Source organism: Drosophila virilis, chromosome 5 (assembly GCF_030788295.1).
Source record: "Drosophila virilis strain 15010-1051.87 chromosome 5, Dvir_AGI_RSII-ME, whole genome shotgun sequence".
Taxonomy (NCBI): Eukaryota; Metazoa; Arthropoda; class Insecta; order Diptera; family Drosophilidae; genus Drosophila; species Drosophila virilis.
Genome location: NC_091547.1, coordinates 10,811,074 through 10,837,831, shown reverse-complemented (window position 1 = coordinate 10,837,831; position 26,758 = coordinate 10,811,074). Strand labels below are relative to the sequence as shown.

General features: G+C 38.8%; 1 protein-coding gene across 4 annotated transcripts in view; it reads right to left on the bottom strand.

Annotated features, from left to right (window-relative positions):
- Positions 1-2,921: 2,921 nt before the first annotated feature.
- Positions 2,922-26,758, bottom strand: part of Elk (Eag-like K[+] channel) — an 81,439-nt gene continuing 57,602 nt past the window's right edge. For 3 of the 4 annotated variants that reach the window (XM_032435999.2, XM_032435997.2, XM_032436001.2), the window contains 8 exons: positions 25,526-25,727; positions 23,725-23,916; positions 23,491-23,609; positions 22,536-22,616; positions 17,869-17,964; positions 15,748-15,901; positions 15,273-15,397; positions 2,922-12,783 (listed from right to left, as the gene is read on the bottom strand). In XM_032435999.2, the coding sequence (XP_032291890.1) occupies positions 10,831-12,783; positions 15,273-15,397; positions 15,748-15,901; positions 17,869-17,964; positions 22,536-22,616; positions 23,491-23,609; positions 23,725-23,916; positions 25,526-25,727 (2,922 nt within the window). In that variant the 3' untranslated portion in view covers positions 2,922-10,830. The remainder of the gene's footprint in view (positions 12,784-15,272; positions 15,398-15,747; positions 15,902-17,868; positions 17,965-22,535; positions 22,617-23,490; positions 23,610-23,724; positions 23,917-25,525; positions 25,728-26,758) is intronic. The other variant, XM_032436000.2, reaches the window with a different exon arrangement.

Sequence of the window (26,758 nt, the reverse complement as noted above, 5' to 3'; positions counted from 1 at the left end):
TAAATTAGAAATTATTGGAGCATCAGCAGTTTTTCGGGGTTGGCTTCTCGCCCCTTTGGCCACGGCCAGCCAGCGGCCGACCAATTGATTTTAAGTGGCAGCAAAATTGTGTAATAAACATAAATGGGAACAGGCATCAAATAAAAGTTAAAGTACATCCACAACTTCAATTCTATTGAAAGTCGATGGCCATTAACAAGAACAACAACAATCAGAACAACAACAAAAACAAAAGCAACTGCCTCCAGCAGCTGAGACAACTGAAAGCTGAGCTGCAGGCGCGCCTTATAATGTGAAATGAGGCACAATTAAACGCACCCACATACACACAAGCACACACACAAGCACACACTGTATGCAGCCGCCACGCAGGACACGCATATTATCAGCGTGTTGGCTGTGTAATGGAAACTGCAACAGAATTAGAGCAGAAATTACGCTTATGACTTGGACCAAGGCACGACTACTCGTCTGGCTACGACTATTGCAGCCATTTTTAACACCCTATAAATACAGTTTATATGAGCAGTATATTTTTTTACGACAACCACACGCTGCTAAATCAATCAATCAATATATATCTATATTTTTTAAGCCCGTTCAGTTCCTCATAATATGAGAAGAAAAAATGTTCAATTTATTATTATCTTGTTTCTATTGTTATGATAAACACCAAAATATAAACAGAATATTCGATGAATTCTGCATTGAATTGTATTGAAAGGAATTGCTCTTCTCTGAAAGTCAGGAATCTAGTGTGTGCTTAGTATTGTAGATTAATATGATAATAATAATATTAATAAAATAAAATAATAATAACTATTATTAGTATAATGATAACAAAAGGAGTATTAAACAAGAAAACAGTAATAATAATAAATATTAGTAATAATAATTTTGGGGATGATCTCAGAAATATTTGCATTCTAATTAGACGTTAAGCATTTAATTTTTATATTATTATCTACTTAAATACAGAGTACCTCACAGGCATATACAATCGTCTGTCTATATCATTGCCTCTAAGTGCGAGTCACATTTTGGTTGGTGCATGTAATCAATACCGATTGTTATGGTTGTGGCAACGGCGGCATCATGAATGTCTGCCTTGTGGCATTGGCAAAGGCTCTATCTCTCCGTCTAGATGGCCAGCTCAAATTGCGAATACAAAATCAGAGTGCATGCCATATACCAATTTGTGTGTTTGGCGTAATTAAGAGCAAAGCCGCATTTCATTGCCTTACTCTAATTGCCAACGGTCTGGCTAGGAGTCCAGCTGTGCCAAGCCATTTAATTAAAACTATTCAATCGACAGTCTTTAAAAATGTTTCAACCCGCCTGGCTAAGGACCACTTAAAACGTGAGGGCCTGAGCGAGTGAGTTCTTTTCTCCACCTTTTTCTCTGCTAATATCTAGACTCTTCAGTAAACTTAATTCTATAATTTTCAAGTGGAAAAAGTGTATAAGATAGAACATTTTTAAACAGAATTTCTTTATGTTGCCCTGCTTTCTCTTTCCTCTGATACGCTGCAAAAACAAAAAATTAACTTCAACTATTGCCATTAAAACAATGCAATAAGTTTCAGAATAGTTGCTAGTTATTAACATAATTATTTTTTCCTGCCGTACATTCTCTCATGGGGCAAGGTGATTTCGCTGCAAATTGCATCAGTTAAAAGTTTTTTTTCCCAGTTTTTGCTTATCAAGTTCGAGTTTCAGCTGCCGGCGAGCACTCGCTAACGACTTTGAGCTAATTACCAGATAATTTTTGTGGAAGAAAAAGTTCGTATTAGATTAGACAAATACACACTTTTAAATTAATAACTATTTAAATATTGAGCGGTTACATTTCCACAAAGCTCGAAAAAATAAACTCGACAACTTAAAAGCTCTAATAGAAAATAAACGCCCTTAGCAGAGCTATACAAATGTCCCCGTTCCGGTACTTTTTAGCTTAGTTTGTGGGGTTATGAACCTTAGAAAATCATCCGATAAGCTTTACAGCGCTTAAAGCTCTTATACATTTTAAGGCTTTCACGTTTGACATTGACCTTCGTTTGAAGCTTGAAACAAAGTTTAAAGGCGTAGACCAATTACTTCCAGTTTCCAATTTAAGCTTTTAACTAAGGAGAACAGCTTTGAAGCTTTTAAAGGACTTCCAGCATTGGTTTGCACCAAAGCTGTGCTGCGTTCCTAAAAAAAACAGCTTTTATGCTGCAAAAATATATCCCATTTGAATGCCTGTGTTAAATAAGCGTAGTTATTTTAGCACAATCTGATCTAAAACCTAGAAATCCCATGTAAAACGTTGAACATTGTAGATATATGAAAGCTTATAGGAACAATCTTAACAGAATGCTTAAAAATACATCTATAAAAATTTTTATTCTGATAATATAAGTTGGCTTAAAGGGCAATCGACGACAGACTTCGGGGAATTCCCTGTGACTCTAATACCTTGATTGGCATATGGACTTGACAACGACAACAAAAAAAACTTGGCAATAAGTTTATCGGATTATGGTCAAAATACACTACCAATGGGCGCTCAGTTTCAGTTGAGCGCAATTGAGTTAATCGCATTAAAGCAAAAGCTCACATGCATAAAGTATTCACATGAAAAACAGGGGTAAAAGGACGAAAACGAACCCTAACTTGGAATAACGAATGGAATCTGAGAAAAAGCTGCTAATAATTAGAGAATTGAAAAATACAAGCACGGAAAGCATTTTAGGAACTTTCGGTTTTTGCTGAATTTGACATCAAGTTTATTGTGTATTTCTTTTAAATATTGAATATTTCTTTCTGGATTTTCTTTAATAACATTAATTAAAACATTTAAAAACGTTTAAGAATTCCGCTTGAACCTATCGACCAAAAATGTTTGTCATATTTAGTAAATATACATATAATATAATCTCTACGGTACATACAATACAATAAATTCTGCTTTAATATATATAAAACACATGAACTCTGCCCGATTAAAATATTCGAATACCATATACATATAAAAGTCATATGCACAAACTTACACAGTTAAGTATTATCATAGAATGCTTACATCGAAAATAGAATGAAGCACAAGTCTTTATAGTTGTTGGGAACATTTACATATAAATACATATATACACTAGCTTTTGCAACTACCAGATAGTTAGAAATATACAGAGCTATATTTTATTGGTATTTATACCAGCTTTTAACAGATACCATCTAATACTTAAGATTACAAATAATTTAGCTTACATATGTCCTAGTCCTTAGTAACTCACGTTCTATGCTTAGGTGCATCATTTGCATTGCCCACTCTATAAAAATAGCTGTATTATTCTGATAAATAGATGTCCTGCACTCCAACTCACATGCCCGACAACTACATGAAATCACAAATTCTAATCATTTCACTTTATAAGTAAAAATTGTAATTTTTCATGTTTTGTTTATAATTTTTCTTTGCGCAAACGATTGTCAAATATTTAAATTTAATTTTAATTTTTTACACATATTTTAATGCTCTTTCTTTTTTTCTTTTTTTATTGATGTAAACTATTTTTTGTAAACGAGTTCTATTTTTCATTTATGCCTTAAATATTTTTTCATACCCCACATTCTATAAATTTGTCTCTTAAACGTTGCCTAACTATTATACTCTCCCGCTTGCTGTACATTTTTTAATAGTTTATTTTGCTTTTAAAATTCTTGAATACACATATTCAAACATATTCTTTTAGTTTTTTATTGAGCATTAAACACTTCACAATTGATCAAATATTATTTATTATATTATATCTTTTATTGAGCGTAAGCTGTTCTCCTTTGTTGTCTCTGATATATGTTCTTTGAAATTTGTACTACAGACCTCACAGTTGCATAACCTGACAAATTTCTGGGATATTTGCATATTGTACAATAAATCTATATTATCATACACAAAGATACATCAAGTTCCTGTAGTTGACATTTAACATTCAGATATATATAATATTTGATTTGCAATGAATAGTAAATATTTTAACATGTATATAGGTATTTTTTCTTTATCTAAATGTTTGGGTGTGTGTGTGTGGGTCTGTTGCATAAATGCATTGCCTGAATCCTTGTCTGATCCATATTTAAATATACCGCATTTTTAGAAGAATATTATTATTTTAGCTTTGTTTATATTTTTTTTTTTGCCCTTCCCATTGACAGCCTCACATTCACATGATAAGAGCGCAGTATTTGCACAGTTTTGAGTTAATTGTTTTGCTTAAGTCTTAAAAAAATAGAGTTTTCGTAGTGGCTATAGATCTGATATGCTAGGAATAAATGTAGGGATGACCATTTGATGGCCTTCACAAGCACTTGAGTTCTTTATGTTCATATTATTTTATTTAGAGAAATTGGTGAACAAGCGTAAACTTATGATTATTGTACATTTTCCGACATGTATTTCAAAGACAACGAGCAACAGCGAACACATCTTTTCATTGACTCTTCTAGCTTACAACTGAACTTCTCCTTCTTGTATTTTTATCGATAAATCTATCGTTGATTAAATATCCATAGCAGGGTTGCATATGATAAGTGATTTTATATTACCAAATGAGTATAATGCCAACATTATACTCGCCTGTTTAATTTAACTGATTGTAAGTTCGACCACTCCTAGTTCTGTTTCCAACTCCTACACTCGGCCATCCTGACTCTTCATTCGACCCGAATGACGACTCTTCTGTTAAATTAGCATTTGGCTCCCATTTTTTCATGTATTCTGCTACAGTTGTAGTTTTCCCTGGACCTTCGTGGTCGCCTACCTTTTCTACGTCATATCTACCATGGTTTTGAATCTTTACTATTTTATATGGACCAAAGAATTTAGGTTTCAATTTTAAACCAGTACCATACTGTGTTCTCTTAATGGCTACAAGTTCGTTTATTTTATAATTGGACTCTTTTTTGCGATGTTTATTAAAAGATTTTCGGTTTTCCTGCTGTATTTTTGCTATATTTTGCCGCGCTTCTTTACGAACTTCTTCTCTTTCGTTACTTAGCTCCTCTATAGCAGCTTCTTCTAATAGTTCTTGCAAGTCCGATATTCTTTTAAGTTTCATCTCCACACCAGTCAACAATCTAAACGGTGAAACTTTAGTGCTTCTTGGCGGCGTACTGTTGATTGTTTGTTGAACGATATCAATATGCTTATACCAGCTACAAGGATTTTCACGACATAGTTTAGACAACATTGGTATTACGATTTTGTGTATACGTTCTACCTGGCCGTTTCCTCTTGGAACTCCTGTAGCTATCGTAAGATGCTGTATACCTTCTGTTTCACAGTACTCCTTGAACAGGTTTGAAACGAAAGCTGCACCCCTATCTGATATTATGCGCTTAGGATTTCCAAACACTGCTGCCTGCCGTCTTAGTCGATCTACAACTCCTTCTGCGGTGGTATTTTTTGTTGGATAGAGCCAAACAAATTTTGAAAACGCATCGACTATCACTAGAATATAGTTATAGTTTTTACTTGTCTGTTCTATTGGACCGACATGATCCACATGGTACGTGCCTAAGGGCTTGTCTTCTTTGTCAATTGGTGCCAAAAACCCTTCTTTCTTGCCTGATTTGCTCTCAGATATTATGCATTCTACGCAACTTTTTACAATTTTTGGCACTTTTGACGATAGCTGCGGAATATAGAATGTCTTCTCGATTGCTTCTTGAGTTCGTTTCGCTGAGAAATGCCCTTGCTTGTGTGCAATTCTTATGATTTCGTCTTCCATCAGCGATGGTACTACTATAAGTTCCTTGATGGGATCCTTGTATAAAATACCATGCCTAACATAAAAATCTTCGTATGTGCTACAATCCAAAACAGTTAGCACCGCTCGGACCCAATCATCTCTCGCTTGTGCTTGCTGCAATCTGTGCTGCAGTGAGTCTTCAAGCATAAGACAGGATACGCGGCTTAAAGCATCAACATGCCTCATTTTGCTGCCATTTCGATGCTCAATACTGTAGTCAAAATCTTGAAGGAAGAGTGCCCAACGCGAGACTCTCAATGGAATATCTCCACGTTTTTTCATGGTCAAAGCGAAAGCGTTACAGTCGGTCACAATCTTAAATTTTATGCCAAGTAAGTAAACGCGCCACTTTTTCAAGGCCTCGACTATAGCCAGCACCTCAAGCTCATAAGAATGATACTTCTCTTCTGAGGGTTTTGTTTTCCGACTTAAATATTGAATTGGATGCAACAATTGATCGTCCGAGTCTTTTTGCAAGAGTACACCACCATAACCATTCATTGAGGCGTCCGTATGCACTTCAGTCTTGGCTTTCGGATTATATAATCGCAATACTGGAGTACTAACTAATGCTGATTTTAATTGCCTGAATGCGACTAGTTGTTCTTCATCAACTTTAAATTGCACGTCTTTCCGTAACAAATCGGAGAGCGGTTTGGCTATCAGCGCATAGTCTTCTACAAAGCGCCTAAAGTACGATGTTAATCCGAGAAAACGCTGCAAACTCTTTCGGTCATGCGGTATAGGAAAATTTTGAACTGCCTGGGTTTTTCTTGCAGATGGTCTTATTGTGCCTCCCTGTATAACGTACCCTAAAAAGTCAACTTCCTTCATGAGAAACTGGCACTTGCTCCACTTAATACGCAAGTTAAACTCTGCTGCTCTGTCCAGTACGCGCTTTAACTTTTGGATACCTTCATCTATATCCTTGGAGGGAATTATAAGATCATCCATATAAGTTACGACTGTACCATCCTGTACCAGATCTACAAGAATTGCATGAATGAATCTGGAAAATACAGCTGGGGAGTTCGATATTCCAAAAGGGACGAACAGGAATTCATATTGCCCTGCACTTGTTACAAATGATGTAAATTTTCTCGAATTTGGCTCAATTGGAACATGAAAAAATCCGTTTGCGAGATCAAGTGTAGTAAACACACTTTGGCCCTGCAATCTCTCAATCACATCGTCTATTAAGGGCATTGGAAAATTGTCCCTCGCGATCTTTTCGTTTAAACGCCTGTAGTCACAGCACAATCTTTTGGTACCATCTTTTTTCGGAACGAGGACAACAGGAGATGCATACTCCGATGTACTTGGCTGTATGATCTTTTCTTCTAGCCAAGTTTTGATTTGCGAATCGACAATAGACTTGTCCGCATGTGATATGCGCCTTGGGCGTTCGAAAACTGGACGCTCATCATTTAACAAAATTTTCATTTCAATTGGACATTTCTTCTTCATTTCAGGTGAATAGTTTTTAATTATTGCTTGAACTGCGTCTGCAACAGGTTTTTCTAAGTGATGTAGATCGATCTCAGCCTCCTGATTTTCTGCAAAAAAACATACATCTTTGAATTCTTGTAAAAGCTCTATGTCTGGCTTCTTATTTTCGACAGTATCTTCTGTTATTGTTGATGTCTTGTCAATTACTCTCTCGTTTGCATTGTCCTTCACTTTGGGTCGAAATTCTACGAAATTTTCCGATACTATTAAGTCCGCTTGCTTCAATACGCTGTTTCCTATTACAGCTGAGTATTGGATGTCGTCTCTGCTCGTAACATGAAAGGTTATATCCAGTAAGATACCATCAACTTCGACTTGAGTGACAAAGCTTCCCAGTGTATTTAGCTCACTATTACAGATACCAACAAGACACTGTTTTTCATTATTCAGTTCAACTTTTCCTAGCTCTTTAAGGATATCATCGCGTATCAGACAGAGGTCACAGCCTGTATCGATTAATGCAGAGAAGCATATGTTCTTACAAGACAACTCCTTAAAAATGCATTTTCCACTACTGTTGGCCTTGTTTATCATCGTGTTCGCATTTTGGCCTTCTTTCTTCTCCACTGCACGCGATCCTGAACAGTTAGCTGCCTTATGCCCTGGTTGAGCACACTTGTAACATTTTATTGGCTGTCTACATTCTCTGGCTAGATGTGATGGATCGCCGCATTTGAAACATTTCTTAATTCGTTCTTTATTCAAGTCAGGTTTCTTTTCTTCGGTATCGTTATGCATCCTACCCGTATTAGACGCTTGAGGGCGACTACTACGGATTTTCTCATATACCTTGATTTGTTCTTTTAGTTGCTGCAGAGTCTTGGCCTGATACAGATTACTTTTGTTACTCCTCGAGTCAGGTATTCCCTCAATAAAATATTCTATCAGGCTTGAGTCATCCAGGTTAAGAGGTCCGCCAATTTCCATAAGGCTATACAGATATTCTATATAATCTTCACCTTGATGCTTACGCCTATTCCGCAACATGCGGTGGACGTCTATTGATGAAACTACCGTCCCAAATTCTTCCAATAGCGCTTGCTTTAAAGATATCCAATCTGAAATTCCATGCTGACTGCGCACGAATAATTTTGCTGCACCTTTTAGTAATTGCTTTGAGTAAATAAATTTCTGAAGGTCGTTCCACTGCACTGCCAAAGCGTTATCTTCAAATTCATGAATCCATTTTTCAACAGCTGGTTGATTTGACCCATTGAATTGCGAGAGTGAATCTTCAATGTCGCGTAATGTAAACGTTGTTCGGACTATCTGCATTGGTGAGCTTTGACGGGTATGAGCCGACCCAGCATCGTCATACTCAGATTCATTATCGTCAACCTGCAACCCATAATATTCTAAAAGTCGGTCTTGCAAAGTTTGCTTTCTACCTGTTGTTACCAAACTAAGTGCCGATAACTTTTCTTTTAATTCGTTAACTCTTAACGCCAAAATTTCGTCTCTGTTCATTTTGTTATCGTCGTTGCTCGCTTTTCACAATGCTTAAAATTGAATCTTACAAATAAACAATTCAATGTACTTAACTTAATGGTATAAGTAATTAAACTCTTATGAATCAAATTTTAGTTTTTTTTTTCAGCAACTTTAGAAATTATTAAATTATTATATTCGTCTGTCTTAACTTATACTTTCACTTTGTGTTTGCTTACACTTAATTTCTTCTTTGTTATAATTTGATTCTTTGAAAATTTTTTACTGATTTAACACTCTTTACTCAACAACTAGTTAATTATTTTCATATAATGACGAAATAACATACTCTGTTGTTGATCTGTAACTTGTTACACCCTGTGATCATCGTTGTCGTGTTGAAGCACGTTCCAGTCACACGCTCTTTTATTGAAAGATTCCGCGCTCTTCGCTCTTCGCCTCTTTGATCTGCAACTTCTTATTTCATCACGAAGTGAAAATTTTGCGCTATCCAGCCTTTGCTACGCAGAATTTAAAACATCGCCTTCTCGCTTGCGCTTATCGACCACTGTCACGCAATACACGACTGTTTGTCTCGCTCTTACTAGAGCTCTCTAGGCATACTTCGCCGCTGTCGCCATTAATCCTAGACGATTCTTGACTTTTTCCATTTTTTCCAGGGCATACGAATTTTAATGAATTTTCATGCACCCGCTTCGTTTTATGCTCCGATTAATAGTCTTGCATACGTTTGTACTCGTTAATCAATTTACGAATTTCACAATTTCTGTCTATCCCACTTCTGACACCAAATTTGTAGGGATGACCATTTGATGGCCTTCACAAGCACTTGAGTTCTTTATGTTCATATTATTTTATTTAGAGAAATTGGTGAACAAGCGTAAACTTATGATTATTGTACATTTTCCGACATGTATTTCAAAGACAACGAGCAACAGCGAACACATCTTTTCATTGACTCTTCTAGCTTACAACTGAACTTCTCCTTCTTGTATTTTTATCGATAAATCTATCGTTGATTAAATATCCATAGCAGGGTTGCATATGATAAGTGATTTTATATTACCAAATGAGTATAATGCCAACATTATACTCGCCTGTTTAATTTAACTGATTGTAAGTTCGACCACTCCTAGTTCTGTTTCCAACTCCTACATAAATATGCTTTGTTTACTTTATAATTATGCTTGACTTTTTGTTTTCATACTTAATCGGATGACCAAACTTCAAAACACATAAGGAAAGCGAACAATTTGACGAACTTTTTCCGGTATTGGCCAAAGCTCATGAAATATATATATCGAGTTTTTGATTAGTTTCCAATGCTGATTGAAATCTAAATAATAATGTAGCACGACTGCATACCCTTATACTTTAAGTAAATTGAGTAAAAGTCGACTTTCTGCATTACATATTGATGGTGCCAATATGTGAGCTTCAGAAACAAAAAGTTGAAAGCACCTAAAAATTGGAATGTACTTATTGTGTTTTTTAAACCAATCTCTTATAAGAGCATACCTCGACTGTCTGTAATATATTTAATCTGTGCATGAAACTGAGAATGCACGCGGAAGCTTTAATGTGCTTTTGGATATGTGTTGCAATCAATCTTTCAATCTATGAAAACCACTCTCAAGCTCAGGAAAGCTCTCTGCAAATGAACTAAATCGACACAATCATCTATTTATTTTTTGGCTTTTTTCAGTGAAACTTGATAAGGCGCTCAACGCTCAAATAAAACCAATTAAGCAAAACTGAAGGGCAATAAATTTATAATCAATGTGTGTGTTTGCGTGTGCGTGTGTGTGTATAACTGTAACTGTATTTGTTGATATCTTATAGATATTAAAAGTACAAGCGTCTTCGTATTTCAGTATTAATTAGCAAATAAATCACGCACGTCGGCATGCATGTAAATGAATCCATACACGTCTGCCCACGTTTGGCAACCTTGAAGCCACAGCCCACCCTCATGGAAACCAAAAGCCATCCTCCCCTTCCCACCTTTTAGCCCAATTGCTGCCAGCTGCCAAAACAAAACGCCCAGCATAAACAATGCAGCCCCGCAGCCTCCACTTCCCGCTTACTTTGCGTTGGGATCGCGCAATGAACGTGTGGATGGCAAACCACGCAAGCCCTTCTCCAATTTATCCGCATCGCCGGCGGAAAAGCGAAAATTCATGGTGTGTCCCAGGCTTTGGCCCTGTGCCTGGCTCTGGTTGACGCCTAACAAAAACCGACTGCGCTGCTTGCCGGCGACAATGCCATTGGCTGCGTCACCGCTGCCGCTGCCCACATCCACCATGGCACTGCGCGAGCCACGCCTGGGCCCTAGGAGCTCAATGCTCTCCTCTTCGTCCAGGCCATAGCTGGCCACGCTGGCAGCTGGCACGGGCACAGGTATCTTTGCCGGCGGCGAGTACTCGGCATTTGCCTCGGATAGGCGTCGATACTCGCCGCTTCGCGAATTCTGCAGCTTCCAGGAAGCGCGTCGCGTATTTGCCACACTGTGACTGCTGTTGCTGCAGTGCACCGAGGCGTTGGTGGTGGTCAGATTGCCGGTGCTCTGCGACACAAGACAGTTGGAGCCGGAGCTGCTGCTAGATAGGCTAGAGTTGCTGCCACCGCTGCCGCTGCGACGCATGCCGCGTTTGCTGCGGTGCAAGTGCTGTTGCTGTTGCTGCTGCTGCTGCGACTGCTGTTGTTGTTGTTGTGGTTGCAGCTGTTGCTGCTCCTGGAGCAGCTCCTGGCCTGCGGGCTGCTCCTCAGGCGTTAGCAACGCATCGGTGCTTTTGCAACAGCTTTGATGACTGGCGGAATGCTTCATGGTCCAGCGAAAATCATTTGAGTTCTCATCATCCAGCGGCGGATAGATGCGTCCAGCTGCCGGCGGCGGCGGCAAACGTTCCTTGGAGCTGCTCAAGCTGGGCTCCGTCGCCAGCGGCGAGACGCACTCATCGATAGTATTTAGTGGCGAGATTTGCAGCACTTGCTTCTGCTGCAAGAGCTCAATTTCATTCTTAATGGCCGGCTCAATGCCCAGCAGGCCCAGCACCAGGCGCGGATTGGCCAGCACAAAGCGCTCAAAGGTGGGAAAATCGATGCGATAGAAATCCGTTTGACAGCTGCGACTTGTCTTCGGTATGGCTGGCTCCACGCTGGCTGGCGAGGCGGCCTTTGAGCTGGTCGCTGTGCCCATGGGCGGCAGCTGCATTTCGCGTCCCCACACCTCGGGCGGATGCGAGGAGCTGCGCTGCAAGGCCGCCGCCTCGTTAACCATGCCCATGGCCAAAGTGCCGCCCATTAGCGGCACATCACCGCCAGCCAAACCCAGGCCAGCCCGTGCAGCCGCAACCCCACTGATGTTGGGTATGGAGCGCGCCGGTGGAAATTTAAGCGAACCATGCGAACTCATGGCAGCGGACGAATAAGTCATTTCCTGTAGCGCGCTAATTGCATTGCGCACCTCAGCGCTCAGCTGGGCGACATCCTGATGCAGTGTGGACACCTGCGAGTCGAGACGCTCCAGCGAGGGACGTTTGCCGCCCGACTCCTCCTCAATTGGGGGCTCCACCTCCTCAAAGGAATTGCGATCCAAGCTGCTGGCCATGTTCAGTGGACGCTGTCGTTTGTTTGTCTCCCGCAGCGTTATCAAGGAGCGTCCACGCTGATGCAATCGCTGATGACGCGGACTATTCATGCCCAGCAGCGGTGACCGTGTGATGCTGTGATGCGGCGAAGGCGATGCTGATGTTGCCAGAGGACCGCCTGCAATGCTGCCAACAGCAGCTGGAGTCTCCTTATCCTGTTCGCCATTGCAATCGGCCTCCTCACGATTCTCATCATCCTCACTGATGCTGGGCAATGGAAATGTGGGTCCAATGTCCGATTCTTGATTCTCGTACCCCTCACGTAAATTGAATGTCAGATCATGCTGTATGTCATTCGCAAACTGTTGCTGATACTCTGGATATAGTCGGAGCACCTCCACCAGACCACCCATGTGTATGCACTTCAGATCGCAGTAGGTGAGCGCCTACAAAAACGAAAACACGAAAACGTTTTATGTTAAATGATTATGCACTACTCTCAAGTCTGTTGCCTGCCCTGCCTGCCTGCCTGCAGGGGCCTTTCAATGAGTTCCCAACAGCAGGAGACCGTATTTTTAGTCAACAAGGCCAGGGTCCATGGGGAACATTGACTACAACTAAAATTTCCTCTTAAATATATCTTTAACTAGCTTATGATTGAGTAACAAATTTCAATGTAATAACGGAATAGACTGCATAGCTTGCACAGTTTTGGATATAACGACTATTATAATTATTTTAATTTTATTTTTAATTAATTTTAATTGAGTATTCTCCATTCTCCGTTCCAATTTCCAATTCCAATTTTAAATTTATAATCTAAACACTATTTGAAATCTCATTCTGAAACTCTACCTGTTCTCATGCAAAGCATTTAATCAAATTAATGTATTCCGGTTGTAGCTAGATTTCTGCTTTATACAATTAAACATTCTTTTGTCAATGTATTTGTCTATTTCATGCGAAATAAAGTAACGTGTGTAGCATATAATTGCATTTTCACTCCTTGAGTTCTTAATTATAACAGTTTATATATATATATATATATTAAGCATAACATTCTCGCACAATATAATATTAAACATTCATTTCATTAGGTTTATAATAAAAATAAATTATACAAAATAGTTAGCATAATGATAAATTTTAATATTAAAATTTATTAAAGCACATAATAGCTAATATGAAATAATTAAAAATGTTAATAAAAATAATACAGTTTGCCTTAGATATATTCAGTCCGTCACACACTTCACAATCTTATTTATAGGGCAACACTTAGTCGGCTCGTGTTCAACTTGTACCACTCAATAATGTTGGCGCCTTGGCGTCTTCTTTATATGCTCAAGTGCACCATCTTGGCGCACACACAAACACACACACGGACGAGCACGCGTACACACACATTACGCTTAAGTATCACTCATACGGCCCGTTGTTGCTCTTGTTGGCTGACTGCCACTACGGGCCGTACCTGGAGTGGCGCCTCAGAGAGCGCCCGCTGCGTGCAGCACAAGGCAAATGTCTGCGCTTTATTTTGACGTAGAGGCAGACATGCAAATAAACTGTCCACAAAGGCAACAGCAACAACAACAACGAAAGAGAAAGTAAATGCTAAAGAAAAGCGTGCAAAATAAATGACTGGGAAAATGGATAAACAGAAGCACAAAAGCATTTTCCGCACGCCCACAACTATGAATTAATTGCCATGCTTTCCACTAATTAAGCGATGATCTCTTAATTCAAATTTAAATCATGCGCCCACGTTTTTCAGGCGAATTCGCCCCGACATATTGTTGCATTCATTGACTGACATTTATGCAAGCCACACATAATTCGCCTGCGGCTGCTACGGCTTTTGCGGCCAGCTTACAGGCACATTAAATTTCAAAAAATAACCAGAGAAAATATTGAATATACTATGGGCCACGTTGCAGTCAAGTGGAAAGTCGTCTATAGATGCCTAAATGCTCGAACGGCGCGTCGTTTGTCTGCACTTAACGCGATAAAATTTACGAGAAGCAAACAAACAACAAGAAATAATGAAAATAAACAAATGAGCAAAAAGAGCACAAACAATTTTTGAACTGTAAGCTTCGCCCTTAAATGGCAGCTTCGATAAAAACATAATTAACGCACATATAAAAGGGAAAGAAAAATAAAATAAACAACAAAATTCGAATAAACATAAAATCTATTTAATTAAAAGCCCACGCAACCCAACTAGAAAGCAGAACACATTGAAATACCCAGGGAGCATTAACATAAAGTTTTGTCAGCATTTGAATACTAAGCGAAATATATTTTAAGCTAAATGACACTGCCTGAAACTGTCGATAAAGCCTTGGGCTTAAAAGTGTGCAAAGTGCGACAACACAATAAGTTTAAACCATTTAACACCAAATTATTCTGGTTAAGTTTTGATTCAAAAAAAAATTTTAAATAAATTACATTTCAGAAAATGCTCTGGCATGCAGTACCCATGTGCTCAGAGAAAGCTTTCAACAATTCGGAAAGTATTTCGACGATTAGTATTAAAATGAAAGCTTTAACGTAGGCAACAAATGAAGTGTAAAACGTGCTTTAAAAAGCTTTAACATAAACATATCAAAATAAAGAAGCTGAGCACATACATTATTTGTGTGTGCAACTAGACAGCTTTGCCTTAGGGGTATTTAGTCTAATATGACGATTAATATAAAGCATTGCCTTAGCTTTAAAGATACTTAATTTAATACTAAATTTATTATGTAACTTTAAGAGCTTAAAAGCACATTAAAGCTTCAGCAAAAATTATTCCAATTGCAAATTGGACTTGAAGCCCAGCTGAATAAGAGCCTAAATTATATAATTATTTTTATAGCTGCGACTATTTCTACATATATTGTCATTAATTTTGTGCTGCCCTCTTTCAGCTAGTGTCATTTGGGCTTACCTTTATGTCGCTGCTGCTGCGTACGACAACATCCTGGCCAGCGCTGTTTGTGGTAGCGGTCATTTGTCCGTTGCTGGTGGCAACCAGATGCACATTTATGTCCGAGCCCACGAGATCGCCCTTGCCTATGTGTATTTATATGTGTGTGTTTGTGAATGTTTGTGTGTGTTTAAAACAGAGAAGAAAAAAAACAAAAGGTCAGTCGCTAAGTAAGAATCAATAAGCATAAAAATAGCAACCATTTGTCTAGGCAACGTCGTGAATGCATAAACAAGCAGCTGCCTGCCTGGGCTAAATGGTAAAGCCAAACAGTGAGAAGCGAACGAACTTTCGAGTTCAATAAACGCCTTCAATAAAGATAAACAAAATGGAAACATGGCCATTTAAGCGAACGCGACTTGAAAACCCAAAGTACTTCAAGCACGCTCAAACCAACAGAAAATCGAACATTCAAATGAATGCACTTAAAACTTACCCAAAATGGCAACAACCATGTCGTCCTTGATCACTTCCATGGAGCCATTGCACAGATAATATATATAGTTGAGTGCATCGCCTTTGTGTATCAGATATTCGCCGGGTGCGCAAAAGTTCGTCTTTATGTGCAGGGACAACAATTTCAGGCAGCCCTGCAAAAGCAACAACAAAAACAAGAACATTAAATACCAAAGTGAGAAATGGACGTAAATAAGATTTGATTCAAGTTTGTTCCGCTGGCACCTTTGAGTTGGGTGGGTCAGGGAGCAACAGGCGAGCTTCAGTATAAAAATATCATGAACTTTCTGTGTGGCAAGCTGCATATTGCCGCGTGGTTCAGTGGCTGCCACGAAAAGTGGCTTAAAGCGCGCTTATTGCCGTTGAGTGTTTTCTGTTTGTCATCTCTGCATAAGCTTTATTATTGTTTGCACTTCGTATTGTCGTCCGCTCGTTCAGTTAACTATTTTATGGTCAACTTGCATTTGGTGTGTTTTGTTGATTCGCTGTGCGAGAGTGTTGAAAATTTAATCGGCTAAGAAAACGTCAGGGTCAGGCAATAGTCTGCTTCCAGTTGATAAAGCTGTCAGTACTCAGCACTATGCTGGACAAACAACAACATTTATTTTACAATATCTTAATAAGCTAAGCTGGCTTTTTCTTTTCATCTATATTAAGCTGGAGGCAATCTTTATCGATTCGCACAGATTGCAACATAAATTCAAACATGGTAAGTCAAAGATTTGTGGGCAATAAATAGACTTCACTAAATAAGCAATAGAGTTAAGCAAGGCCAATCCGATTCAAAAAATAATAGTATGATGCTTAAAATATTTCTAAATATTTTAAGGAAAAATTACTCAAATTACTCAAGAAGTCAATTCTAATATATTGCAGCATAAATTTAATCATAGTTAGTCAAGAATTATTTGTGTGCAACTTTACTAAATAATCAGTACACTTGAGCAAAGCCACTAAAATTTAATCGTAAAAGCATTTGCATTATTGCATTTTTAACAAATGGTACCCTGCTTTAGATAATAAATTCTTGAATACAAACAAAAAATCCTTGACTTTTCTTTTAATTAAGAAAATCTTTTACGGAATTCTCATTTATGTTTTGTCCCAAGCCAGTCACCCCCAAAGTTCCAATTGCTACTTATTCAGAATGAATAATTTCATGTTGCATTTTTTTTATGAGTATTTTTCTTTCAAAAATCTTTCATGCAGCCAAAGTTGAGTCCTTCGCTACAATTGGATAAATGCTGTACTCAAGTTGGAAGTTCAACTCAGAGAGCAACTGTAAACTTTTGTTTATCCTTTTCTTGCGCAATAAACTTGGCAAGAAAATCGACAGTCGACAGTACGGAAAACTTTTTCCGGGTTTATCAGTAGAGCAATGACTTGACCCTGTGGCGATAATGCAAGTGAAGCTTAATTGGAAAATCAATTACTCTAGACGCACACGAAGCACGCTTCAGATTTTGGCACCATTTACCACGTACAAATGTAAGTTTGTAAGTGTCTGTGTCTGTGTGTGTGAGTGTGCCACAGCTTAGTGTGGCAAATGACAAGGGTATTGACATTGTCGTCTACGATAAACATCACAACTCGCACCGTTGCATTCGCTTTTACTGCGACTAGCCCTCTCTCTCTCTGGCTTCCCCAGTGTAACTCTCGAGCTTTCTCTTTCTCAGTCTCTGTTTATTTGTGGCCAACCGTTTTGCCTAAAACCTTTTTCATGCTTCAGTCGTTGCCCGTGTCGAGCTGTTGGCCAAAAGGCACACACGCGCAAATCATTCAATGAATAAACGAAACTTTTACCTGTGCAATTGGATGGGCGTCTGTGTGAGTTTGAGTGTGGGTCTGGGTGTGAGTGTGTGTTTGTGTGTGCGTCTGTTGAGCCAGCAGTTGACTTTTGACTGCCCTGGCCAAGTTAGCTGCCGATTATTTTGGCATTGCCATCAGCATCAGCATCATAAGACCATTTGTTTGAGAACTTGTATGGCTTTTAAAGCGTCGTCGACCCCAGCAATAACATGAAAGGCACCAGGGAAACAAACACACACGTACACACCCAGACATACACACACACACACTCATAGCTTTAGATACGACTCACCTGTGAGGCAGCCTCGAATATCGGCAGCTGTAATATTTCACGATGTAGATGCATGGAGACATCGCCACGCAGCTCCTCCGGAAATTCGCGCAGCGTCTGTTAAAAAGAGAAAGAAGAGAGGAAAGAGAGAGAGAAAAGCAGAATAAGTAAGAGTGAATGAAAGGGGGTTATGGTAAACACGAGTGTCAAGTGCCGGATCCCAAAACTTACATATCCTTTAAAGCAACACACACGCAAGCACACACACACATAGTTGCAAATTGAATTGAACGAAATTGTAAGCATTGGACTTTCTTTTTTTCTTTTGCTCCTTGCAGTTTTTTCCGTCATTCTCTGCCATACTTTTCATACGTAATATGTAAAATAAATATCTCTGTCTCCTGCGCATTTTGCTTCTATTTTTTTTTTCATTTTGTTTATGTCTCAGTCCCAAAGGTGCGGGCAAGTGTATTGGATAAAATTGTTGAGAGGATTAATAGGAAAATTGAAAAGCTTTTGCATTTTGTTTGTTTACATTTTTGTTTGGTGGTTGCCCTCGATTCTTTGCTTCAGATACATAAGTATATAGCCTCCAGGGGCTTGCAGTACACACAAACAAACACATATATTCACACATATGTATATGCCTTGAATATGTGGCTATCTGTTGAATTTATGAATGAATATTACTCAAAATTTGTACGCTTGCGTATCTTCGATGTAATTTGTTTGACAACAAGATGTAAACAAAATGCGTGAGCAAATATTGTGCACTGGTGTATGGCATGCATCGCACTTGACTTCACAAGCAAACAAACAGGAAGGTTAGCAGGAAAGTTAAGACCTCTGCCAGTAAATGCTTTTCTAACCTTTCCCGGCAGCTGGTTAAAAAAAAAAAAAACAAAGCAAAATCTAGATTTCACAATTATTCCTTTTCACAAATTAACGAATTAATATTAAACAAATATAGAAAAAGATATCAATATCTGTAAAAAGACTTAGAAAATGCGTTAAAGTGGCAGTGAAGTATTTAAAATGCGTACATTTTAACTTAATAAAGAAATAAATATTTGTTAAAACAGACTTATGCCTACAACGTGACAGTGGTTCTAGCACTTAAAACTTCTTCTTTAAAGTTTTAAATAGTCCAAAAATTAAATATTTTTTGATAAACCTAAAGCTTCTTTAGTTAGCCACCATTCGCCCTCTCATTCTCTCCCAATATAGTAAATTTATATAAGAGCTTATTGGTTTTTCTGAAACAATTTCACTCGTCCATGACTGACTAACCAAAGACAAGATTCGGCAAGCTGTCCACATGCTTTTACTTTATCAATTGTTAAAAAGAAAAATAATCTGTAAAATATTGATGTATATAAAACACATATATTGACTAGAAGCAATCACAGATGGAATATTTAAGCCAATTTAGTATATATAATCCCAGAACACAGGCATTTAATTCAATTGAATTCAATTGAATGCACATTAATCGATTTTAAGTTCTACGAAATATTCACTAAACAATATTTGTTAGAAATTTGCAGTTAAAGAGAAGCATAATATTCAATGGAAAATTACAAATGTATGCAGAACGCACACAATAGTGATAAAATCAATAATATGTGAGGCTGTTATGTGCATAAGTTTCAACTTAGTCGAAATTAGAAACTCGTTTTGTGTTAGCCACAAAACCATCACGAAATGTCAAAAATTTTTTGGTTAAATGAATGTACGGAATGTTTGGCTAAAATTACTCTTGTGCCTTCGAGTATTATTTACGTTGACATGGGCAAAAATTTAACTAAAAACCAATACAAACAGCAACAAAAACTAACCAATGAAAGTATGTAGAAAGTTTTAAAAGCTTACCCCGCGCCGGGTGTGCGTGTGTGTGTGTGTGGCTGAGTTTGAATATTTACTTACTTAATGGAACATTTCCCCGAGGGGCAACTTGGAATTGTTATTTATGTGTGTTTCTCAACCACAAAATCCAAAGAAGTGTAAAATATTTTACACTAATTGCAAGCATCGGCCAACAACAAGTTGGCCCAAAAACTGTGCACAACATTAAAGGGCGTGTGTCAGCCCCAACTAAACGCAGGGCGTTTCATTATGCTGGCCAAATTTGGCTTGAAAATTACGCGCAAACACGCCAACACAATTTCTGATACAATGAACACTCGCATTGTTGAGCAACAGATGGGCCAAAGGAACGTTTGAAGGGGAGCATCCGAGGGGCCAACAGCTCTGACATTTTGCCAGTTAATTTTCATGCGCAATAAATTAACATTTTAATTTACTGCCTGGCAACTGGCGCCCCATCTTGCATGCAATTTATTTAGTCCCCGTTGAGTGTATGGGTATATCATTCATGTTTCTCAAATATAATTAAATTAAATTTTATTTTAACGTATTTGCTTACAACCAAAATCTCATATATTTTGCTAAAGCTTGTCAATCATTAGCAGCAGTTGTTATTAATAAAGCCCAGCCTTGTGCCAATCGGATGAGATTTGACCGAATTATAAGGGTGGAAAAGTTCGACCTATGTCTATATAGGATTTTTGAGGAATTCCTTTTTTACATGAATTTTTACTAAGAAAATTGTTTAGGTTTGATTATTTATAAACGCCTTAAGAAACCAGACTAAATAGTTTTAAAGCGAGCTTTCAGCAAATTTTCACAATGTCTAACTGACTGAAACTTCTACGAACTCTACCCGAAGCATGTGTTGATGCAAGGCTTAAGAAGTTCGTTAAAACATGGTGCTTAGCTAGCTTTGCTTAACTTTATGCTTTAATTTTGTGCCTTAACGAAGCAAATTTGGTTCTATCAAATGGTATTCAAATGGTTGCACGCTGAAATTAATTAGACAAGTTTTGGGTCGAGACAAGTCTAAGCTCCGTGAGGCAGTACTCAAAATTCCTGGCCAAAGCCATTGAAGCATGTGCCTGTCAGACATTGAATAGGATCTCTCTGGCAGGCGCTGTCAGGAGGAGTTCAGTTCAGGCAACTATAAAGTCAACAGCACACTTTTCATGTGTTGTGCACAACGTAGCGAGGCAGCCCAACAAATGCACTAATTAATTTGCAGCTCATGGCAACTAAATTGCAGCACGAATTGTTTACACCAGCGGCCGAGGGGAAAAAGCCCAGCGGGAACTTTTATTTGACTTTTGTTATGATAACGGCAATTAGTGAATGGCAGGCCAAATGCACGTGTTAGTGCTGCATAAAGTGTGCATGCGTTGCATGCAACAAAGTTGGCGCTTTGGGCCAATTTGGCTCTTCCACAGTCGAATGAAGCGGAACAGAGACAGGAAGAAAAAACGAGAGTAGAAGCTTTCGGATAGCTGCCATACTTTGTCTATGCTGTGCGGTTAGGGCAGTTTGCCATGAAACATAAAACCAAGTTCAGGTTGAAACTCGAACTTAAATAGATTTACCCCTGCTGGGTCAGATTTAATGAAGCTACAAATGGTATTATGATTGCTTGGCGCTGTGGTGAATCGATTTTCTCAAAAGGCACAATACAAATTGACAACTTTTTCAAATTGTATGCACAAATCAATTAAGTTCGGGCGATAAATAAAAGTCAATTCATCAACTTAATACAGGTCTGTGCATATTTATACAATATGGAAGTCAATTTAAGCATTTAAATATGCAGGCGATATCTTATCAAGCCACAGTCGGACAAGCCGCCGTTAACTGTATATACGAGGGTAGTTTGAAGACATTCGAACCAATATGAAATTAAATTCGTACAGACGTTTATAATAGCTTGCAGAAATTGTTAAGTGTTCAAGTTAAATAAAACTCTTTAATTAAAACAGCTCGAAATGTGTAAAAATTTAACTTTGGCGCCCAAAGTGCTGCAACAGCAATTTTCAATAGCTTTAAACAGAACACCCCTTAAATGTGGGGCCCAAAGTGGGACGCTTCAACTGCCAGCAACAGTTATAAATGGCTGTGAATATCGCATTACCTGTGGGGAATAAAGTTGCTGGTATAAAGAATCAAGCGTAAATGCTTTTATTTTATAGTTAGGCGAATGGTGAAGTAAAAGCAAAAGCTGACATAACTAAATTCTGCAAGATTTAAGGACTTTAAATCGTTTATCACATATTTTAAAGAACTGTGGTTTCTCCAAAGTTTTAAATATACGCTTAATACATCAAAGTAACGCTTTACGTTTGCTATACACATATGTCAGCGTATTTGCGAGTTAATTTCAATTAAAAATAATTGAACTCAGTTAAATCCAATTGAAAATACTTTTTGTACCAACCCCCAGGATACCAACTTATTGTATATATGTAGCTACCTGCTGGCTGACATGCAATCAAAGGGGATTCAGTCCTTTGCCATTTTTGCCCAATGCCAATCCATAAGTCACATAAGCGACCAAGCACACAACTGATATTTGACTTTCACCATATATATATGTATATATATAAATGGGATACCCAACAGGCATTTGCTTAATTAAAGGCACAGACATATCAAAATGCCAATAGAGCCGCGCCGCCCGCCCAGATTGCCAAAGATTTTGCGCTGTGTCGACAACTTCTGTGTGCCTTCATAAATGATTTACGAATGGACCCACACACACACAGATATCCGCTATGCACTCATGCTCGCACTGGTATTCATACGCATACAGTCATCTACTCATACTTTACCTCATAGATATCGATGCCGTGGCTGAGTGACCATGAAGTTTGAAAGTAGTCCTCAATGCGCTGCTTCAGCTCTTTGGGCATCTGAAATGTTGAAGATAGACAAAATAATAATTATAATGGGGTTTTCTCTCTTCTCTTTTCACAAATGACATTAGCTAATGAGTTGCAGTTTTTATCTGAGTGTGTCTGCAGCTCATTTGCATGCGTTCGATGCATGCGAGCAGAACAAACGCACTTAATTATGCTGCGCATTGCGTATACGCCGTGTGGCAACTGCCTAATGCACCCACTGGCAGTCGTCGTATTATGTGCGCGTGCAAGATTGCACCATCAACAGGTTGTGTGACACGGTCACGTCGCCCAGCTAAACATAGCCCTTCACAGGAATGGGTGGTTGGCAACCGCAACCAACTCAATCGTTCGCTTATGGCGCTGGCTAGGCATCCGCCCCCACGCTGCCTAATGTTGCGTGGCATATGGCGAATGTGAGCTGCATTCCAATGAAACTGAGAAAGTAGGCGCTCGGAACATGGGCTGCATGCATAAGGCGTGCGTGTCGACTAGTTGGCAGCCACAGAGGCAAAAATTCATTTCCAATGCCCAAGGCCATTGCGGTTTTGCTATCGATAATCAACTATTAATGAGACCGGCCCATAAGGCTTAAGTATCACTTTGGTGCACTCGATAGAAAAATAATGTGCACAGTTGTGCGGTTGGCGCACAATGTGGCACAGAACCAGCCATGAATCACTTTTGATATCGCGAATGGACATCAAACAAGCTACACAAACAAGGAACTGCAACAGCTTTCGATGACTATGCGTAGCACGTTATTTACACAATATGCCTAATTAATTGGCGCCCAGCGTGGACAGGAAAGTGTAAACGCGTTTATTGCATTGCCACATGAATGGCGAGCACATATGGCTTTAACATTTAACCGATTAATACTTACATTATGCAAGGCCACGAAATCCTTCAGGTCCCGCCATTTGCTCTCATAAAGGGAGCGACGTGAGTACATGCGTTGTATGATGGCCGTCACATTACCGAAGACCACAGCATGCATCAGAGCTGAATGCCAAGGAGAGAATTCAGAATTTAATGTTGGGAAGCAGTAAAATATGATTTCATATAACATTCGTAAAAGTGGGGAGGGACTAGGTAGCACACGTGGATGATTACCTACCGCCAATCAGCATCATTATAATGGTGAAAACCTTCTCGGCCGTTGTATTCGCCGACACATTGCCAAAGCCCACAGAGGTGAGGCTGGTGAATGTGAAATACAACGCTGTCGAGTAAGTCTCAGCCGTTGTTAGTATGGCAACAGTGGCGTTTTTTCTTTCAGCCAGCAGCTGCAGCCAACCTGTGAACAAGACTTGAAGATTTTAATAGGAAAAGAAAAAAAAGGCGAAAAAGAAAAGAATAGGCATATAAACTTTGTTTAGTAAATCAGGCATTAGCAAAGCCCATGGCACCAGACACATACGTATTATTATTATTATTTTTTTGTTGTGTAATTCAGCCGCTTATTAAACTGACAATGACTTGGCCAAAAGTTTTCGACTTTGCCGCCGCTGTCCATCAAAGTATCAGTCAGTAAGCTGTCAGAGCCTCACGGACATGAAGCGTGTCAAATCCGGCTAAATGCTTAGGCCAAAATGGCAACGGAAACGTCAAACGGCAAACGCCAAATGGCAAATGGCAAATGGCAAATGGCAGTTGCTGAACTTTTTGCCAAACAAATTATTCTATCTCGCTCCAACAGCTAACAGGTCGGTGCGAGTATTTAATGTGTATCATGTTCACAGTGCATATTGATGTGAAAAGTAACTGGCAATTTGTTGCTTGCGTATGTGATTTTCCCTGGCTGTCAGTTTATCAAGAGTGGAATATTACAATTTACCCGGGGAATACACATGGCATAATGCATAAATAAATGCTAATCTGCGAAAATGTTAAATTAACAGCGACGTGAATGGAAGATATACCCTAGAGATACTTGATTGCAATTAAGGAATTTTGGAACTCTCAGAAGTCAGGAAAGATTGCTATAAAATGAAGCATGTTCTGTTTACTAACATTGCAGGGTATATAAACTAACAAGTGAAAGGATAAGTTTGTGAACTAAAGGGTTAAATTAAGTTGAATTGGTAAAAGTTTCTGATGATTTTTCCGGGCTGCTAAATGTATTATGTTCAAGTTTTATATTACCACTTCCGATTCCCCAATAAAGTGCACAAAGTAATAAGGGGACAACTATTGTGGCTAAGATGAAAGTTTTAGATTCATTAATTATTATAGTATTGTTGAGTTTTTTTTGACTTACAAATTGTCTGGCCTCCAACGCAAGTAGAAGGCATTTTATAATTCCGGATTTTTACTACTAAAGGGTATACAAAGTAACAATTTGGAGTTATGGAGTCGGAAATCAAAGTCTTTTGTACTCCTATGTAAACTTAACCCTGCTGCCCAATGCCAGCACAGGGTATACAAAGTAACAATAAAAACTTTTTAAGGCTCGCACACACACACATAGATTTAAATCACAATAAAAGTTGATTTGATATTGTTTCGCACGAGTTTTGTGCAAACTTTGTCATTCGAACGTGTTAATAACCGTCATTTCCCCCTTCAGCTTTACACCTGAGCTGATTTTAAACTTTGAGCTTGCCTGTTGCCAACAGAATACATTAGCCAAAACATGTGTGTGTGTGTGTTTCCGTGGATTTGTGTGTGTGTGTGGGCCAGTTTGTGGTGCGGGGCAAAGGCAACAATTTCATTTGGCGTTTGACGAGCCAGGCAAACACAATCAACGCTGGCGGCAAACTAACCAAATTACTGTCCAACTAACACACACACACACACACACACACGTAAACACACACCCAACACTTATGTACATGTGAATGGGCTGATGGGCTGCAAGATGACCTTGGCTTTTAACCAGTCCATGTCTCGGTCCATGCTGCGTGTCCACTACTCACCAATGTTACTCTCGGGAAACCACTCGTACTCCTTTACGGCGATGACATACCAGATGCAGGCGAGCCAATGCGCCGCCAGCGTAAATGAAAACATCAGCAGCGTCAGAATCATGGCCGTGTGCTGTGAATATCGATCAATTTTTTGCAATAGCCTGGCCAGGCGCAACAAACGCGTCAATTTGACAAGATGAATGTGTGATTCCTGTGCATAGAGACACGTCGAGAAAGAGAGAAGGAGAGAGAGTTGAAAAGTAACGAGATACATTGTTAAATGATATGCATTGTTAGCGCTGCATAAATCTATCGATGACACTATCGTGCGTATCGATGGGCAACTTATCGGTCGGCATGTTAATTGCGCCGATTTTTTGATTAAACAAACCTACACTGATTAAACAACCTATATTGACTTATGCTAGGTATGTTGATTGCTATCGAGATATACATCTAGGGTATAAATGGTCAATTTATCGAATGATTAAATTCTTCATATTGTTCTTAATCAGCGACTGCTTTTATTATTTTAAGTAATTCAGATAACTATTACGAAGCGCACTGAAAAAATATGCGGAAGAGGAACTGCGAATCGATTAGTCTTGGCAATTTCATACAGCTTGAAATGAATACAATAAATTGTGTAAGTAGATGATTTTAAATAATTGTAAAAAAGTCGGAACTCATGGTGTAGTTAAATAAACAGAATTGGCTCATGAACTCGGCGTAAATGCCAATTTAAAAGTGGGCAAATGTTAACTTTTTATACACTCTACAAAAAGTAAACTAAACAAAAAAGTTGAGTTGAGTTTTAAAGTTGAGTTGAAAAGTTATTTCCAGCTTCAAGCGAAATGCAGTAATAAGCTTTTCATAGCACCTAATGGCATTTTGGCTCTAATATAATTTTGACCCCTCGAAGTTTGCTCCAATTACGTTGCCCCACTTTTACTCGGGCGTAAATCTCATTAGAGTCCACACACACATATGCAGACCCAAGCACACGCTGAGTTCCCAAAAATTTTGACACATGCCCATTTATTAGCTAGCATTTCCGGCCTTCGCCGTATTATAACTTCCGCCCCAACTCAACAAAGAAAGCAAGCAGAATAAAAGGGATAGTTGAACAAAAATCAAATCAAAGGGGCTGTCATCAAAAAGCCGAAATGTAAACGTAAACAAGCTTATCAGGCTGCCCAGAAGGGCGGGCAGTTTGACTAGAGAGAAGCTTTGAGCTATTAT